Genomic DNA, 20,273 nt, shown 5'->3' with positions numbered 1-20,273 from the left:
GGGGGGGGGGATGGAGTTTCCCTTTAATTGAATTTTACACATGTTAAAGGGACACTCCACAGCCCAGATTGAAAAATATTTTTTTTTCATTGAGTGTATATCTAAAACAGTTTGCAAAAGCTGCAGATCTGTCAAGCTTTTGCAGGCCCTCCCCGTCTTCCCTAGCCCAGATTTTCTGTGTATCCAATCACAGACTTCCCAATGCAGCTCAATGAGAAGTCTTTACAAGGCAGGTGCTCTGCAAAATTACCTGCCACTTGAGTTTAGCTCCACTGAGCAAAGCAACCATGAAGTCTAACAATCAGGGGGGTGGAACAGGGCTAATTTATAAAAGTGTGATTTGTATTGCAATCTGCACACATTGAAAATGAAAAAACAATGACACACTCTTCATAATAATAATACATTTCTGCAACCTAATGTGCTTTAGGGGTCTAGGGTGGGTTTTAAGGATTAAGAATGCAGTGAACGTAAAACAAAACCTAGTTATCTCAAGTGCTTCTACAGCCAGGCCACAGAGCCTCGGGTGCTTTTCATCCAAAGAAGCAGATACAAGTGCAAAATGTGTGCTTAAGCATTCCTTCAGTAGAGATGTATGTACATGCATTAATTTAATTAGGAGCTGACAATTCCTTGTTCCTTTACCATATTAAGCAATATGAGTGTTTACTGGAGTTAAATGCAGCAGAAGTAAATAAACTTACTTCCACTGCACCTCCATGTTGTGGCATCTTCGCCATCCCATGATGCTGTGATTACGCACATGCATGTTCAGGCATCTATATGCACATATGAACGCTTGGAATTTTCTCTAGTAGTAACAGCAGTACCACACTGGCTTTGCATATCAGTTCCACTTTAAAAACATTTAATGACATAAATAATAAGACTGTAACATATTAGCCAGCAGTGGTCTATAAAACAACTGACTATTTTTTAGAAAATGTTTGGTCTGAATGTAAACCTGGTGGCAATACTAAGTTTGCAGTTTGAGATGCAAAAGATGCAGATTTTTGCGGTTACAAGTAAACCTTTAAAAATATATATATATAAATATTTTTAAAATTGGCTAAAAGTAAGTCTGTATTAGCTAAGTAAAACTTTTGTAAAATGTAACCATCATGAAATGCACAATGGAATTTGATGCATGAAACTTATTGTGGTCCTAGATGAAGGGTTGGCAACCTTCAGCACTGCAGATTTTGTGGACATTTCCCATTAAGCTCTTACAGCCAGGATGCTGGCAAAGCGTTCCACGACATCTGGAGTGCTGAAGGTTGCGTACCCCTGTCCTCGTGTGTTCCTGCTTCTAAGCTCCATATATCGGTGTACACCTATGTATATAAAATAGCATTATATGAAAAGGCTGTGTTTTGGTCCTGACTTGGGAAGAGCTCACGCGAATCTCTCTCAGACTTATCTATTGTTCCGGCTTGGCTTCTCGGAATGTAGAACTGTGTAAAAAGTAACATTGTGGTCGTACACTTCTTTCATGCGCTGAATCTTTTCTCTTGGAACGCCATGGCTATTCCTTCTAAACCGCCAAAGAAAACAATGTATATACTATTATAGTTCATTGAACTTGGAAATGTAGATTTTATTTCTTGGTATGGCTGACTAAGCATCATGGGAATATTATACAGAGAGTATATATTTAAAGCGTCTCTGTCACCTTCTGAGGTCTTTGCAGATTTTTGCAAATGCAAGAGTACAACACTGATATCTATGAAGAGAGCCTCCATAGATATTGTACCTTGACAATAATCTAGTAGAGGGATCGGCAACCTTTGGCACTCCAGGTGTTGTGGACTACATCCCCCATAATGCTTTTACACTCATCCTGGCAAAGCAAAATGGAAGGTCCAAAACATCTGGAGTGCCGAAGGTTGCCTATGTCGGATCTAGTTTAAGACTGGATTCTGTGACAGATGGTACACTGCCTTTGTTCTTCCAACAGATATTTTATAATTTAATGTTTTCATTTTATCTCCACCTAAAAGGCACCGACAGAGGTAGTCCGAGCCCCAATGCCCTATAGAGGCCCCTCATGCTTCATGTTTCCCTTTTAAAAAAGGAAAGTATATGTTTCAATCTAAGCTGTCTCTCAATATTCCACATTTTTAAAGACTGTGAAAGAAAACCGCAGATTTCTTATCATGAAATCTTAGCAAAAGCAACCATGTAAGCTAGGCAATTGAGTTTGATCCACTACTTACCTTGTCAATTCTCTTACATTGAACTTCCAACTTGTTTCAGGCTCACGGAATAAAACTTGGTATTCGTGTTCAAGTGCCTATTTTAAAGGCAAACAAAAATTGTTGGAACATCTTCATTTAGACATTCTGTTTTACACTACAAAACTGCACCAGCCCTTGGACACAAAATAGCCAGCATATTTACAGGTATAGGATTAATTTTATGAAATACTGGAACGCTATAGATGAGTAGTTATGATCTAGTAGTTTCTGAATAATTCTGAGAGATAGTGAATGTTTTGATCAGCAGGACAAAATCACATTAAGAATATATCATAATTCTGACTCTATATAATCATCCAAATATCCGGAATATAATTTATTTTTTTATAGGTGATCTGCACTTACAGATTAATTCACATTTTTCATTTATGTAAGTTTATCTTTGAAAATCCCTACAATACAGTGTACATAGAATGTATATGTTATAGCAGGGGTAAGGAAACCTTCCGCACTCCAGATGTTGTGTACTACATCTCCCATAATTCTCTTACAGCTATAATGCTGGCACGGCATCAGGGGAGATCTGGTCAGCAACATCCAGAGTGCCAAAGGTTGCCATTCCCTGTGCTACAGCCTCGGGATATACAGGGCGCCCTACAGCTATTGCTATTGCCTGTGATATTTTCTTGCAGTATTGGAGTTGTTTATGGTGCTTGACAAAGACCTCATTTGTAGGTTGAAACAATGCTGATTCTTGTAACTATGCACTGATCTTCATTAAACCTGCCAGATTGTCATCCTGGGGTGCCTGGGCTACTTCTCTAACTCTACGGAATGAAAGTGGTGACATTAATGCTGGATTTAGATCTGGTAAGTAAACATTCACCCATGGTGAGTATGTTAATTCTCCTCCAGGATTGCGGTGTTAAGGCCTGGATAAAATGTAATGCCTGGTGTATCACTCCCCTCTGTATTGTTGCTAGTACATTCATACCAAATTGGTTTGTTGATGGCAAACCGTCTCCCGTGGTGCTATAAAATGTATTTCTACTTTGATGAAGTACTTCTTTTCTATGAGAAGGCCTTACTTTAACAATGGTATTCCAATATATGTGAAAGGTGGTAATGACAAGACTGCCCCCAAAAATACCTCACTTTTTTAACACAAAGTATAATACAAACTTGTTTATTTCTAATAAAACTTACCATGACTGCATATGGCTTCATTTCCCATGCTTGAACATTGGTATTATCTATAATAATTGGTGTCTTTCCTTTGTTCATTGCTTTACGTGCTGTTAATAGAGAAAATTTTGTCTTTGTGATTTCTGTGCCAAAACAGGTTTTGATAAGTCAGGCAAGAAAGGGAACTAGCAGCAACACAGGGGAGCACAGTACAACTGAGCAAGGAGGATTGGTCCATTGGCAATATATATATATAGAGAAGGTTTGTCACCACACGCTTCTCTCTCCCTCCCACACCCACGTCACCTCCATTCTACCAACACATCCCACTCTCCTTTCCCATTAAAATGTTGATACACGACACTCGCCCCCTCTCCCCTGTGAGACAAACTGCAAGGAGAATAGACGATCTCCAACAACCCGAGGGTCACTTATTCGAGCCAAGCAAACCGCAACCTCTCCACATGTTCACTCCTGGTGAACTGAAGATCGCTACACAGAGAGCTGCAAAGGAGAATTCGCAGAGCAGCTCATATTTACATTTCCTGTAGTTATTAATATAGTTACATATACTTATATTTAACAAATATGTATTAGTGATGTGTGAAAATGAAAAATAACTGAAGAAATCCACACCTCTCTATTCTGCAACTGGGCACCTCTGTCTTCGCTTCCTATCAGTCTTTAGTTAGAGCTGTTATTTACACCTGGCAGTTAGCATACAGAGAAGAGGGGGCACTAAATGTTTCTATTTCTCCTTTCTCAGCAATCCAATGCTTTCTTATGGGAAAGCATTGTGATTGGCTGAGATCATCAATTCTGATGACAAGGAGGTAAATCGGGGGCGGGGCCAGGGCCGGCAGACTCACGAGGTGCTCAGAAATAAGGTTAGTTTTGTTATTTAAGGGGGCAGCAGGGACCCTACATGTGTTTTTAACACTATAGGGTCAGGAATACATTTTTGTAAAATTGTCTGTTTTGCTGCTCGACACAGTTTACAGAATTTTATAATATCTTAAGTACATGGAGAACCATACTGATTTTAAGCACGCCTTCTCATTTCCTAAATAGGTTGTATTGGAATAAATGATTGCTGTACACATGCAGATAAGAGGGGGAACAGGGACCTAAACATATTTGCATCACTACCACATAGTGTTCCTTTAAAGAGTTGGATCATCTTTTAGGATCCTATACTGTATGTTGGGTGATGTGATAAACTGAACTGTATATATTGTCTGGTCTTAGAATCCCCTCGAAAAAATAAATATATATATTACATGGAGAGAGAGCACAGTTTGATTGACACTTAATCAAAAATCATGCTGTCTTGGAGTTCTGAAACCCTCTTAACTTTCATCTCTTTGTTTATTCTATTATTAATTTTCCCATAATTCACTCTTCACTGTATAGACGTACAGACACTGCTTTATATATGTATTCACACCCCCATGGATACATGTACAGACACTGCTTTATATATGTATTCACACCCCCATGGATACATGTACAGACACTGCTTTATATATATGTATTCACACCCCCATGGATACATGTACAGACACTGCTTTATATATATGTATTCACACCCCCATGGATACATGTACAGACACACTGCTTTATATATATGTATTCACACCCCCATGGATACATGTACAGACACTGCTTTATATATATGTATTCACACCCCCATGGATACATGTACAGACACTGCTTTATATATATGTATTCACACCCCCATGGATACATGTACAGACACACTGCTTTATATATATGTATTCACACCCCCATGGATACGTGTACAGAGACACTGCTTTATATATGTATTCACACCCCCATGGATACGTGTACAGACACACTGCTTTACATATGTATTCACAACCCCATGGATACATGTACAGACACTGCTTTATATATATGTATTCACACCCCCATGGATACATGTACAGACACTGCTTTATATATATGTATTCACACCCCCATGGATACATGTACAGACACACTGCTTTATATATGTATTCACACCCCCATGGATACGTGTACAGACACACTGCTTTATATATGTATTCACACCCCCATGGATACGTGTACAGACACACTGCTTTATATATATGTATTCACACCCCCATGGATACGTGTACAGACACACTGCTTTATATATGTATTCACACCCCCATGGATACGTGTACAGACACACTGCTTTATATATGTATTCACACCCCCATGGATACGTGTACAGACACACTGCTTTATATATGTATTCACACCCCCATGGATACGTGTACAGACACACTGCTTTATATATGTATTCACACCCCCATGGATATGTGTACAGACACACTGCTTTATATATGTATTCACACCCCCATGGATATGTGTACAGACACACTGCTTTATATATGTATTCACACCCCCATGGATATGTGTACAGACACACTGCTTTACATATGTATTCACACCCCTGTGGATACGTGTACAGACACACTGCTTTACATATGTATTCACAACCCTGTGGATACGTGTACAGACACACTGCTTTACATATGTATTCACAACCCTGTGGATACGTGTACAGACACACTGCTTTACATATGTATTCACAACCCTGTGGATACGTGTACAGACACACTGCTTTACATATGTATTCACAACCCTGTGGATACTTCCATGTTGTCCATAATCCTTTTTATTGTAACACAAAAGTGCGCAAATCTCCAACCCCCATTGCTATGAAATTCCTGAATTTGCCTTACCCTAATTAGACAACTGGAGTCTACCTGAGTGCAGTCACACACTTATAATAATGCAGGATTTTAAAATCCTTTATAATATTCATATTATTATTTGACTAGTTGTCTTATACAGGGCCGGATTAAGAGCACACTGGGCCTGGTGCTGACAATTATGATGGGCCTAATTACGGAATCTTATCGACCAAAAACACTAAAACAGTCATACCTCCCAAGCGTCATGTATCTGATGGAGATGGTGCTGGAGGGAAACTCATAGGATGCAGCTATAAGAAAACATACTCTATGCTAATCTCTCTAATTTATGCTTTCATCTTTCAAGTAAATCCATAACCCCTAACAGCAGTGAAGCACGAAGTCAATGGGCGCGGTAAAAGGGTGGGCCACTGCTGCGAATCACGTGACCAGACCTGCCAAAAAGGGGGCATGTCTGTCCAAAGAATTTGAAGGACAGCCTGGCATGAATGCATGTCAGGCTGCCCACCAATCCTGCAGGCTGTCCAATTAAGGGCATATTATGCAGGCAGCACCCTGAGCTTGACATAAATGCGTCTAATGATGCGCTCACTCCATGCTTTCTAAGGACTGTCCCCTAGCACTCGCTGGTCCACTTGTCTCCTTACCTTCTTACTAGCAGGCAGAAGTTCCTGGTATATAGTCTGAGACAGAGAAAAGGTGTATGTAGTGAGTGTAGAAGAAAGGGGACATGCCACAGTGTTAGAGAGACCAACGTCTGCATTACCTAAACTAATTTTATTGTCAGCCAGTCCACACAAGTTTTGTTCACATACATCCCTCTTAAGCTTCCAAACTTAAAGGGACACTATAGTCACCAGAACAACTACAGCTTATTGTATTTGTTCTGGTAAGTAGAATCATTCCATTCAGGCCTTTTGCAGTAAACATTGTCTTTTCAGAGAAAATAACTCCACTGGCCACTCCTTAGATGGCTGCTAGAGGTGCTTCCTGGGGCAGTACTGCCTAGTGTGCAGCACTGCCATTCAGTGTCTCCACCCTCTGCATGCAGACACTGAACTTTCCTCATAGAGATGCATTGATTCAATTTATCTTTATGAGGAGATGCTGATTGGCCAGGGCTATGTTGGACTTGTGCTGGCTCTGCCCCTGATCTGCCTAGTTGACAGTCTCAGCCAATCCTATGGGGAAGTATTGTAATTTGCTCAGACCACCACTTCTGATGATGTCAGCAGACAGTCAGTTCAGAGGCAGAGCCAGCAGCTGCAGACTTAAATACTAGTTATATTTTACTATACTTAGGGAGGCAAGAAGGGGCCAGGTGGTTTTAACATAATTGGGTCAGAAATACATGATTGTGTTCCTGACCCTATAGTGCTCCTTTAAGCAAGAGTATGTGAAGAGTAGTTAGGGTTGCCACCTTTCTTGGAAAAAAAATATCAGCCTTAATCATTTGTATAATCACAAGGAGTGACATCAGAGAAAATTCTGTAAAATCACCAACAAACTACTCACAGTTTGATTCTGCTCTATAGATGGATTGCTCCCAGTGTCTCAGTCTCGCAAGTCACCCAGTGTCTCGGTGTCCCTATGCATTACAGTGTCAGTGTCCCCATGTCGCCCAGTCCCCTAGTCTCTCAGTGTCCCCATGTGTCCCAATGTATCAGTGTGTCACTAGGATACTGGGGACACAGTGAGACATGGGGACACTGAGAGACCCGGGGGCACTGAGAGACCCGGGGGCACTGAGAGACCCGGGGGCACTGAGAGACCCGGGGGCACTGAGACATTTAAGGAAACTGGGAGAAATGGGGAAACTGAGACATTAGGGACACAGACACTGGGAGACATGGGGACACTGAAACATTTGGGGACACTAAGACACTAGGGACACAGAGACATGGGAACACAGACACGGGGAGACTAGGGGACACTGGGGACACTGGCTGGGAAACAGACACATGGGGACACTGGGACATATAGGGACACTGGGAGACATGGTGACACTAGGCACACTGAGACACTAGGAACACAGACACTGGGAGACTTGGGGATACAGGCACTAGCGACACTGGATGTGGGACACTGGGAGAAATGGGGACATAGTGTCTCCGTGTCCCAATGTCTCAGTGTCTCCCAATGTCCCTATGTCTCACAGTGTCCCCATGTGTCTCAGCATCCCCATTTGTCCCAGTGTCCCCTAGTGTCTCAGTGTCCCCATGTGTCCCTGCTGCCTTTCCCCCTATCCCTCACTTACCTGAGCTGTAGAGCTGCTGTCTGGACTCTGTGCTGTGTTGCTGCTCCCCCACAGATCAATAAATAGTAGAGAGAGGCAGAGATATGCTGTAACTTCCTATCCCTGCCTCTCTCCAGACACAGTGACCCCCTACTGGCCGGTGCTGGTATTGCAGAGTAATCTCCATTTATTCTGAGAAAAATACCTGCATTTGTATTGCCGGTATTACTGCAATACCGGCACGGCCCGGCTGCCTCAAATATTGGCTGTGCCAGTAAAATACCAGTCAGGTGGCAAACCTAAGAGTAGTGTGTAAAAAAAAAAAAAAAAAATTTTTTTTTTTTTAAATGGGCCTATTCCATGGGCCTGGGCCTGGAGCTGCAGCTCCATCAGCCCCTATGTTAATCCGGCCCTGGTCTTATAGAGGGAGAGATGAAATAGCTTCCCATGCTACATTGTATTTGTGTTCTAGACGTGTTGCCTGTCATACAAAGGCACTGTACTGAAAGGAAGTTGAGCAGCTACACTACACACAAGAAAAGGTTAGTTGGGAACGTTATACGTTATAAGTCGGGAAAATCACCTCGTTTCTGATTCCACCTGTGTGCTTCAGGCAATAAGTCATGGTCATACAGATACGTTCCATCGTCCATAATGAAAAAGTCATCTGTGCTAAACACAAGAGCACTTGGAAATTCTCTTTTCAGTTTCCTGAAACATTAATTAAAAGAAGAATTTCATTAAAAGGATAGTTTATTTAGGTACTTACAGGCTTAATCTCTTAAGCACCATATTTAATGCTAACCTCATATTCTAGTCCTTAAAGACCCACAAGGCAGTTTGGAAGTTCTGCCCCAACAGGATGTAGGACCTTTACAAACTAGCTTTTTAAAAACAGAATTATTCTGTCATTGGCCATTAAGGAGTTAATTATGACTAATTTCAGATCCTGTTTTTAGTAACCACAGAAACTAAGTGGAAATAAAGTGTGCGAGCTACACACACAAATATTGACAATAGCAATGAGATTGTCACTGTGCCTAAAAAAATATTGCCATGCTGCCTGGGGGAAACGGACTGTATTCTGCTTCAGTTATTGTAGCCACCCTAATGTACGCTCTCCGTCACATCATACTATAAAACACATTTTATAAATAGCTTATAATTGATACATAGAAATGCTCAGGGTTACATTCTAAAACACATAAGTATGGAAAATCCTCCTGACATTATTTTGCCTCCACTGCATGTAGGCATGGTATTCGTAATGGAACAGGTTTAATAGAGATTTCAAAGAGAAGTTTAACTGGATAGAAGTTTGGCATTTTTTTTTTCATGGTGGTCATATATAAAAGGATAAAGCAGAGCACCAAAGAAATGTTATGGCTGACAAGTATATTATAGATCAGACATAGGCAACCTTCTGCACTCCAGATGTTTGGAACTACACCTCCCATGATGCTTTACCAGTGTAAGAGCTTTATGGGGGATGTAATCCACAACATCTGGAGTGCCAAAGGTTGCCTATTCTTGGTATAGATTATGCAAATATATCAAGCTCACATTCTAGAGATCATCTGAGACTCTGCAACACAGGTAATAGTGATGCCTCTAGACAGGCTTCCACTAGAGGCACTTCCTGTTGTGGTACTGCAGGATGTTTGGCGTCTTCATATGCTGATTGGCACAAAGGGGCAATTATTACACATGTGCAGTAACCTTCAAGCATTGGGTAGACTGAGATCATCACCATTGATAATGTCAGCTGGGTTGGAGGAAAAAATAATGTTTACCAATTTAGGCGCGGTTATAGGTAATTGAACTTGGCATGACAATGTTAAAGGAACACTATAGGGTCAGGAACACAAACATGTATTCCTGACCATATAGTGTTTAATCCATCCTTGCCCCCTCTCCCCGCATTCCCCTTTGAAAATATTAAAACCCACCTTATTTTCAGTGGCACGCAGGTCCGCTGACGCTAGCCCTGCCCCCGATTCACCTCCTTGGTGACATGATCAAAATTTCAGTTTTTAGTCAATCCAATGCTTTCCCATATGGATATGGATATGGATTACCTGAAATCAGCAAGATGGTGGGATGGGGCCGGGCCAAACACTGTTTTGGCTATTAAGAATCTCCTCATAGAGGTGCATTGAGATGCTGAACTGCAGTGCTGCCTACTATGCAGTACTGCCCCAGGATGCTCCTCCAGTGCCCATTTGAGGAGTGGCCACTTTGAGGTGTCCCTAGGGGCAATGTAAACACTTCCTTTTCTCTGAAAAGGCAGTGTTGGCATGAAAATGCCTGAAGGCAATGATTATGCTTGCCAGAACAACTATATTAAGCTGTAGTTGTTCTGGTGACTATAGGGTCAGGAATACAAACACCAAGGTGCATTCGGCGGGGGAAAGGGGTCATCATGAGCATGCTATGCAGCCGCATATGCACTGTTATGCACAGTGTGTTCTGACACCTTTCTATCATGGCATTATGTTTTTCAGCAATTTGAGCACAGTAGCTCATCTGTGTGATCGGACCAGATACGCCAGCCTTGGCCCCTCTCTTGCATCAATGAGCCTTGGGCGCCCAGGACCCTGACGCTGGTTTACCAGTTGTACTTTCTTGCACAACTTTTGATAGGTACTAACCACTGAATAAAGTTAACACCCCATAAGACTTGGTGTTTTTGGAGAGGCACTGACCCAGTTGTCTAGCAATCGCTATTTGGACCTTGTCAAAGTCACTCAGATCTTTTCGCTTGCCCCGTTTTTTTCTGCTTTCAACACATTAAATTCAAGAACTGACTGTTCATTTGCTGCCCAATATATACCACCTCTTGACAGGTGGCATTGTAACAATATAATCAATGTTATTCACTTCACCTGTCAGTGGTTTTAATGTTGTGGCTGATTAGAGTAAATGCCCCCAATAAATAAATAATCACAATAACCAATTCAGCTTATTGCAGTAGTTATGGTGCAAGGGTAACGTCCCTGTAATGTTATGTGGAATATGACTAATTTGTCAAAATAGATCTTTAAAATGCGACTTATAGCTCCACCTACATGCACTGTCAGTCAGAGAGCCAGGTATCGCTGGTTCAATACCAACTCATACCATTATGACAGAGAATGTCACTGCTGACATTGGAAAGTTTGCAGGTTCTGTTCTCTGGGAATGAATGCTTGCAAGTCCAAAAACTGTCCAGCGTTTGTGATGATTGGTGCTGCAAGTAGCTGTGAGCACCCAGCACTCTGTAAGAAGCATTTGATGGGACATCGATTGGAAAGGAGTGATGTCAGACGGGGAATGGAGCTTTGCCCAGGACTAAATTTAATGTAAATTTAAATGTAAATTTAATGCTTTCTTAAAAGGCTGCTCCAAACACCATGACCATTAGACCATGGTGCCAGTAGTCTGTACGTGCAGCATTTTGCTCTGGCGGCATCATTAGTCATTCCGGAACAATAGGCCCGGCCCAGCTAATGTCAATTCTGTGCACATTTGACGTCTGACAGGCTTCCAATAGCAGCAGTGCCCCTCCCTTTTGCCCATTTTCTCTGCTCCCCGATATCCCTCCACAACAACACAGGAGGATCATGAATGATGAAACTTGGAACTGTTCTGAAAAGCTAAGTTTTTGTTTTATTTTATTTTTTTAATTTTGGGTGGGAGTGATGGACTAGCACTGCAGGTGTAACTCTTAACTGTTTTATGAAAGCACCATTTTTGTTTGGAATAACTCTTTAATGTAAATGGATACTATAATTAACATATCAAAGTTGACTTAAAGGACCACTCTAGGCACCCAGACCACTTCAGCTTAATGAGGTGGTCTGGGTGCCAGGTCCTTCTAGGGTTAACCCATTTTTTCATAAACATAGCAGTTTCAGAGAAACTGCTATGTTTGTGAATGGGTTAAGCCTTCCCCTATTTCCTCTAGTGGCTGTCTCATTGACAGCCGCTAGAGGCGCTTGCGTGCTTCTCACTGTGATTTTCACAGTGAGAGCACGCCAGCGTCCATAGGAAAGCATTGTGAATGCTTTCCTATGTGACCGGCTGAATGCGCGCGCAGCTCTTGCCGCGCGTGCGCATTCAGCCGACGGGGAGGAGAAGAGGCGGGTCGGAGGAGGAGAGCAGGAGGAGAGCTCTCCGCCCAGTGCTGGAAAAAGGTAAGATTTAACCCCTTTCCCCTTTCCAGAGCCGGGCGGGAGGGGGTCCCTGAGGGTGGGGGCACCCTCAGGGCACTCTAGTGCCAGGAAAACGAGTATGCTTTCCTGGCACTAGAGTGGTCCTTTAATGAGGCAGTTTTAGTGTGTAGATAATTCCCCTACAGTCTCACTGCTCAAGTCTCTTTTGTTTCTGATTATGCAGTCCTAGCCACACTTCCTAAAGTGCTCAATGTCAGCCTGAGAGTATTATATTGCCTGTAATTCTGAATACAAGATGTATCTGAATTTATTGTTCTGGTAAGTTGTAAATGCAAAAAAAAAAAAAAGAGACAAAATATACCAGCATAGTACAGGTATACTTGCATGTGTTAGTTCCAAAGTCCAGGCAATAAAATGTTATTCACAAATCTTAAAAACATTTTTTTGAAAAAGACAGCTGTGCAAGCTGAAACTGAAGGTTAAATAAAGAGTAAGCAAGTCCATATAAAAACAGGTTTAGGCTTATCTTTAACACTGTGACTTCGGAGGTTTTTTTCATAATAGGTTTTTCTGAAAACACAAAAGATCTCAGTAAGACAAAATAGGGGCTACTTTGCTTGTAAGCACAGGGGGGAAAAAAAGTTTTTCTGGAAAGGGATATTTTGTAATTTATTTAAACTCAGGACTGTGATTGTTATGTATGCATATGTGCGGTCTGTATATTGCGTATTGATTTACACTTACAACTACAGGAACTGTAGTTACTCCAAGCCCTCCAGAGACAAAATGCTCAGATAACACTGCACAATTAAATGTGCCTTCCTACACCAGCCCAGGTAAAACAAAAAAGGTTTATTATGAACTATTAGTAAATGCTTTTGAGGATATGGCCGCGCCAGGAAGCACTACCAGATTACTGAAGAATTGAACAATCTAAATACCTATTTATTTATTTATTTTTGAATCCACTCAAAAAGCACTAACCCTGCTGGGATCTCCCACCCGAAGTGATTAATTACATAATGTATACATACTACCAGACACATTGTGCCACATATGGAGTAAAGAGTAAAAAACAAAACAAAAAAAACACACCATAAAAGGTTTGAAGAGACACAAAGAATGAATTAACAGTGGCAGCGAGATTATAGGAACACAACAATAAAGATTTACAGGATTATTTATTTAAGTGACCACACAAAGTACCGTATATACTCGAGTATAAGCCGACCCGAATATAAGCCGAGGTCCCTAATTTTCCCCCAAAAAACTGGGAAAACTTATTGACTCGAGTATAAGACTAGGGTAGGAAATGCAGCAGCTACTGGTAAATTTCTAAATAAAATTAGATCCTAAAAAAAATATATTAATTGAATATTTATTTACAGTGTGTGTATAATGAATGCAGTGTGTGCGTATGAGTGCAGCGTGTGTGTGTATGAGTGCAGCGTGTGTATGAGTGCAGCGTGTGTATGAGTGCAGTGTGTGTGTGTATGAATGCAGTGTGTGTGTATGAGTGCAGTGTGTGTGTGTATGAGTGCAGTGTGTGTGTGTATGAATGCAGTGTATGAATGCAGTGTATGAATGCAGTGTGTGCAGGGTCGGTGCAAGGATATTTGCCCCCCCCCCCCATATGTCCTGACCTCCCCTCCTCCTCCCTCAGTGGTCCTTACCTCCCCACCCCCGTGTTCCTTCACCCCCCTCCCCCAGTGGTCCTGACTCACCCCTCCCCTAGTGGTCCTTACCCTCCCCTCCCCTAGTGGTCCTTACTTCCCCCTCCCCTCCCCTAGTGGTCCTTACTTCCCCCTACCCTCCCCTAGTGGTCCTTATCCCCCCCTCCCTCCCATAGTGGTCCTTATCCCCCTCCCTCCCATAGTGGTCCTTATCCCCCCCCTCCCTCCCTCCCATAGTGGTCCTTATCCCCCCTCCCTCCCATAGTGTTCCTTTTCTCCCCCCTCCCTCCCATAGTGGTCCTTATCCCCCCCCTCCCTCCCATAGTGGTCCTTATCCCACCCCCTCCCTCCGATAGTGGTCCTTATCCCCCCTCCCTTCCATAGTGGTCCTTATCCCCCCCTCCCTCCCATAGTGGTCCTTATCCCCCCCCCTCCCTCCCATAGTGGTCCTTATCCCCCCCTCCCTCCCATAGTGGTCCTTATCCCACCCCCTCCCTCCCATAGTGGTCCTTATACCCCCCCCCCCCCCACAGTGGTCCTTATACCCCCTTTTTTATTATTATTTTTTTTATTATTATTATTATTTTTTTTTATTATTATTTCTTATTTTATTTATATTTTTATTTATTTTTTGTCCCCCCTCCCTGCTTGATACATGGCAGGGAGGGGGGCTCTCCTTCCCTGGTGGTCCAGTGGCAGTTCAGTGGGGGGAGAGGGGGGCTGGCAGAGCTGTAACTTACCTGTTCTGCAGCTCCTGTCAGCTCTCTCCTCCTCTGCGCCGTCCGTGCAGCTCCTTCTATCAGCTCACACTGTAAGTCTCGCGAGAGCCGCGGCTCTCGCGAGATTTACACTGGGAGCTGACCGAGGTGCTGCACGGACGGCGCGGAGGAGGAGAGAGCTGACAGGAGCTGCAGAACAGGTAAGTTACAGCTCTGCCAGCCCCCCTCTCCCCCAGTCTGTATTATGGCACTGTAAATTGCCATAATACAGACCTTGACTCGAGTATAAGCCGAGTTGGGGTTTTTCAGCCCAAAAAATGGGCTGAAAAACTCGGCTTATACTCGAGTATATACGGTAAATTTCAAATTTAAGGGGGGGGGGACACACTGCACACATTCTCCCAGTCACCAATGCTTCAAGTTTGGCTATTCTGGCCTCACATTTGAAATTCACTTTGAATTCTTACTTTGGTGAATAACCTTGTTTATGTTGTGATTTAAAAAAAAAAAAGTGCAAAGGTGCAAATGTGCAGAATTGCTACAGGAAGCTATGGAATCAACAGAAACATTATATAAACAGTGAATAGACTTTTATATAACCGACCATTCTATCTCCTCCCTGTATTTATATAACTATTCCCACAGGGTGTATATGTGTATTGTATTGTAATCACTGATAAAATGCACCATAAATCATTAATCACCAGACACCAGTGGCAAGCACTCTCAGCCTCTGTATGGAGAAAACTAACACCCTCTGGACGTCAAGCTGTAGTAGACTACCAGGGCGTACCAAGAGCTTTTGGCATCTGGGGCGGATCCTACATTTGGCACCCCCTTTCCTTTAAAATGTAAAAAACACCTGCAAAATATATGTATATGTATGTAGCACTCAGCAGTGTTAGTGTATTTTTTAATGTATTTAGCATTGAGCAGTGTTTGTGTATTTTAATGTAAGCATGTTTTTGTATGAAGTAAGTGTGAGTGACTGTAGGGATGAGTTTTTGTGTAGTGTTTGCATTTGAATGCAGGTGTGCATTTATGTGAAGAGTGGTTTTTGAATACAGTGGTGTGTTTATATATAATGGTGGTGTTTTAATACAGAGGAGTGTTTGTATGTAGTGTTGGCGTTTGAATACAGGGGTGTATGCTAAGATGTATGCACATATACACATACACACACATTTAGATATATAGACACACAAATGCACACTGACAGACAGCTACACAGACACACAGCTACACACTATGTAACAGATGCAGTGTCTGTTTGTGCAGTAGGTGCAATGTCTGTGTAGTGTATGCAGTGTGTCTATGCCCAGGTCCCTTATACCAGACACAGGGGCGTCTGTCTAAGTGCGCCCCGGGCACGCCCCTACTGAATGGCACCCTGGACAGACCGCCCCCCTTCGTACGCCACTGTGGACTACAATTATCAGCATGCTCAGGAAGTCTCTGGCTGGCCAAGACTGATGTTCCATTCCCCAGCAGAATTTGGAATGTATATACAGGGTATGACTGCCCCCTGGTGCAATATCTGACCGGGCTGATCTAATATTGGATATATCATCCCCTCCGTGTGGTACTGGGTATATCTGCCCTCCAGTGTGGTACCTGACCAGATTGGTCTAATACTGGGTATATCTGCCCCCCGGTGTGGTACCTGGCCAGACTGGTATAATACTGGGTATATCAGCCCCCTGGTGTGGTATATAATACTGGGTATATCTGCCCTGCAGTGCGCGGTAACTGGCCATGCTGGTCTAATACTGGGTATATTTAACCCCCAGTGTGGTACCTGGCCAGGCTGGTATAATACTGGGTATATCAGCCCCCTGGTGTGGTATCTAATACTGGGTATACCTGCCCTGCAGTGCGCGGTAACTGGCCATGCTGGTCTAATACTGGGTATATTTAACCCCCAGTGTGGTACCTGGTCAGGCAGGTCTAATACTGGGTATATGATCTGCCCCCAGGTGTGGTACCTGGCCAGGCAGGTCTAATACTGGGTATTTGATCTGCCCCCTGGTGTGGTACCTGGCCAAGCTGGTCTAATACTGGGTATATCTGCCCCCACGGTGTGGTACCTAGCCAGGCTGGTCTAATACTGGGTATACCTGCCACCCACGTGTGGTACCTGGCCAGGCTGGTCTGATACTGGGAATATCTGCCCCCCAGTGTGGTACCTGGTCAGGCTGGTCTAATACTGGGTATATCTGCCCCCCGGTGTGGTATCTGGCCAGGCTGGTCTAACACTGGGTATATCTGCCCCCAGGTGTGTGGTACCTGGCCAGGCTGGTCTTATACTGGGTATATCTGCCCCCCGTTGTGGTACCTGGCCAGGCTGGTCTAATACTGGGTATATCTGCCCCCAGGTGTGTGGTACCTGGCCAGGCTGGTCTTATACTAGGTATATCTGCCCCCCGTTGTGGTACCTGGCCAGGCTGGTCTAATACTGGGTATATCTGCCCCCCGGTGTGGTATCAGGCCAGGCTGGTCTAATACTGGGTATATCTGCCCCCCGGTGTGGTATCTGGCCAGGCTGGTCTAATACTGGGTATATCTGACCCCCGGTGTGGTACCTGGCCAGGCTGGTCTAATACTGGGTATATTTGCCCCCCGGTGTGGTACCTGGCCAGGCTGGTCTTATACTGGGTATATCTGCCCCCCGGTGTGGTACCTGGCCAGGCTGGTCTAATACTGGGTATATCTGCCCCCGGTGTGGTACCTGGCCAGGCTGGTCTAATACTGGGTATATCTGCCCCCCGTTGTGGTACCTGGCCAGGCTGGTCTAATACTGGGTATATCTGCCCCCCAGGTGTGGTACCAGGCCAGGCTGGTCTAATACTGGGTATATCTGCACCCCGGTGTGGTATCTGGCCAGGCTGGTCTAATACTGGGTATATCTGCCCCCAGGTGTGTGGTACCTGGCCAGGCTGGTCTTATACTAGGTATATCTGCCCCCCGTTGTGGTACCTGGCCAGGCTGGTCTAATACTGGGTATATCTGCCAGGTGTGGTACCAGGCCAGGCTGGTCTAATACTGGGTATATCTGCCCCCCGGTGTGGTATCTGGCCAGGCTGGTCTAATACTGGGTATATCTGACCCCCGGTGTGGTACCTGGCCAGGCTGGTCTAATACTGGGTATATTTGCCCCCCGGTGTGGTACCTGGCCAGGCTGGTCTTATACTGGGTATATCTGCCCCCCGGTGTGGTACCTGGCCAGGCTGGTCTAATACTGGGTATATCTGCCCCCGGTGTGGTACCTGGCCAGGCTGGTCTAATACTGGGTATATCTGCCCCCCGGTGTGGTACCTGGCCCGGCTGGTCTAATACTGGGTATATCTGACCCCCGGTGTGGTACCTGGCCAGGCTGGTCTAATACTGGGTATATCTGCCCCCCGGTGTGGTACCTGGCCAGGCTGGTCTTATACTGGGTATATCTGCCCCCCGGTGTGGTACCTGGCCAGGCTGGTCTAATACTGGGTATATCTGCCCCCGGTGTGGTACCTGGCCAGGCTGGTCTAATACTGGGTATATCTGCCCCCCGGTGTGTGGTACCTGGCCAGGCTGGTCTAATACTGGGTATATCTGCCCCCTGGTGTGGTACCTGGCCAAGCTGGTCTAATACTGGGTATATCTGCCCCCGGTGTGGTACCTGGCCAGGCTGGTCTAATACTGGGTATATCTGCCCCCCGGTGTGTGGTACCTGGCCAGGCTGGTCTAATACTGGGTATATCTGCCCCCTGGTTTGGTACCTGGCCAGGCTGGTCTAATACTGGGTATATCTGCCCCCCGGTTTGGTACCTGGCCAGGCTGGTCTAATACTGGGTATATCTGCCCCCCGGTGTGGTATCTGGCCAGGCTGGTCTAATACTGGGTATATCTGCCCCCCGGTGTGGTATCTGGCCAGGCTGGTCTAATAGTGGGTATATCTGGCCAGGCTGGTCTAATACTGGGTATATCTGCCCCCCGGTGTGGTATCTGGCCAGGCTGGTCTAATAGTGGGTATATCTGCCCCCCGGTGTGTGGTACCTGGCCAGGCTGGTCGCATACTGGGTATATCTGCCCCCCGGTTTGGTACCTGGCCAGGCTTGTCTAATACTGGGTATATCTGCCCCCCGGTGTGGTATCTGGCCAGGCTGGTCTAATACTGGGTATATCTGCCCCCCGGTGTGGTACCTGGCCAGGCTGGTCTAATACTGGGTATATCTGCCCCCCGGTGTGTGGTACCTGGCCAGGCTGGTCTAATACTGGGTATATCTGCCCCCCGGTGTGTGGTACCTGGCCAGGCTGGTCTAATACTGGGTATATCTGCCCCCCGGTTTGGTACCTGGCCAGGCTTGTCTAATACTGGGTATATCTGCCCCCCGGTGTGGTATCTGGCCAGGCTGGTCTAATACTGGGTATATCTGCCCCCCGGTGTGGTACCTGGCCAGGCTGGTCTAATACTGGGTATATCTGCCCCCCGGTGTGTGGTACCTGGCCAGGCTGGTCTAATACTGGGTATATCTGCCCCCCGGTGTGTGGTACCTGGCCAGGCTGGTCTAATACTGGGTATATCTGCCCCCCGGTGTGTGGTACCTGGCCAGGCTGGTCTAATACTGGGTATATCTGCCCCCCGGTGTGGTACCTGGCCAGGCTGGTCTAATACTGGGTATATCTGCCCCCCGGTGTGGTACCTGGCCAGGCTGGTCTAATACTGGGTATATCTGCCCCCCGGTGTGTGGTACCTGGCCAGGCTGGTCTAATACTGGGTATATCTGCCCCCCGGTGTGTGGTACCTGGCCAGGCTGGTCTAATACTGGGTATATCTGCCCCCCGGTGTGTGGTACCTGGCCAGGCTGGTCTAATACTGGGTATATCTGCCCCCCGGTGTGGTATCTGGCCAGGCTGGTCTAATACTGGGTATATCAGCCCCCCGGTGTGGTATCTGGCCAGGCTGGTCTAATAGTGGGTATATCTGCCCCCCGGTTTGGTACCTGGCCAGGCTGGTCTAATAGTGGGTATATCTGCCCCCCGGTGTGGTATCTGGCCAGGCTGGTCTAATACTGGGTATATCTGCCCCCCGGTGTGGTACCTGGCCAGGCTGGTCTTGCCGGAGCCGGGGAGCCCCCGCAGGAGGTAGATGTGTTTGTTGAACCTGGAGTGGCGGGGAGGAGGGGGGGCTTGATGTTGGGGTGCGGGGGGTCTGTTATTGGGGCGCCGTCTGTACCCCGATCTGGGCGGACCGTGTAGACTCAGGTTACCGAACGCCCCAACGAAGCGGTCCTCCTCCATCCTGCCGTGCCTGCAGCACGGCCTGCCCGGGGATGGGGCGGGTACCGGGGGAGGGGCGGGGCGGGTACCGGGGGAGGGGCGGGGCGGGTGTTGGGTGGTCCT

At 45.4% G+C, this 20,273-nt stretch overlaps 2 protein-coding genes across 3 annotated transcripts in view; both read right to left on the bottom strand.

Moving 5' to 3' along the window:
* Positions 1-20,273, bottom strand: part of LOC134571246 (uncharacterized) — a 516,374-nt gene that overhangs the window by 462,114 nt on the left and 33,987 nt on the right. The window lies entirely within an intron of this gene.
* On the bottom strand, positions 1,074-20,207 carry N4BP2L1 (NEDD4 binding protein 2 like 1). Of its 2 annotated transcripts, none has more exons than XM_063429438.1 (5): positions 20,107-20,207; positions 8,929-9,056; positions 3,405-3,493; positions 2,217-2,293; positions 1,074-1,534 (listed from the first exon to the last, which is right to left on the bottom strand). In XM_063429438.1, exons 1-5 carry the CDS (start codon positions 20,169-20,171, stop codon positions 1,417-1,419), a joined length of 477 nt encoding a protein of 158 aa, XP_063285508.1. In that variant the 5' UTR covers positions 20,172-20,207; the 3' UTR covers positions 1,074-1,416. The 2 variants fall into 2 exon arrangements, with proteins under 2 accessions (XP_063285508.1, XP_063285505.1); XM_063429435.1 differs by having other exon boundaries at positions 1,075-1,534; positions 19,972-20,207.

Source organism: Pelobates fuscus, chromosome 1, assembly GCF_036172605.1.
Source record: "Pelobates fuscus isolate aPelFus1 chromosome 1, aPelFus1.pri, whole genome shotgun sequence".
Classification (NCBI taxonomy): domain Eukaryota; kingdom Metazoa; phylum Chordata; class Amphibia; order Anura; family Pelobatidae; genus Pelobates; species Pelobates fuscus.
This window is presented reverse-complemented; position numbering and strand designations above follow the sequence as displayed.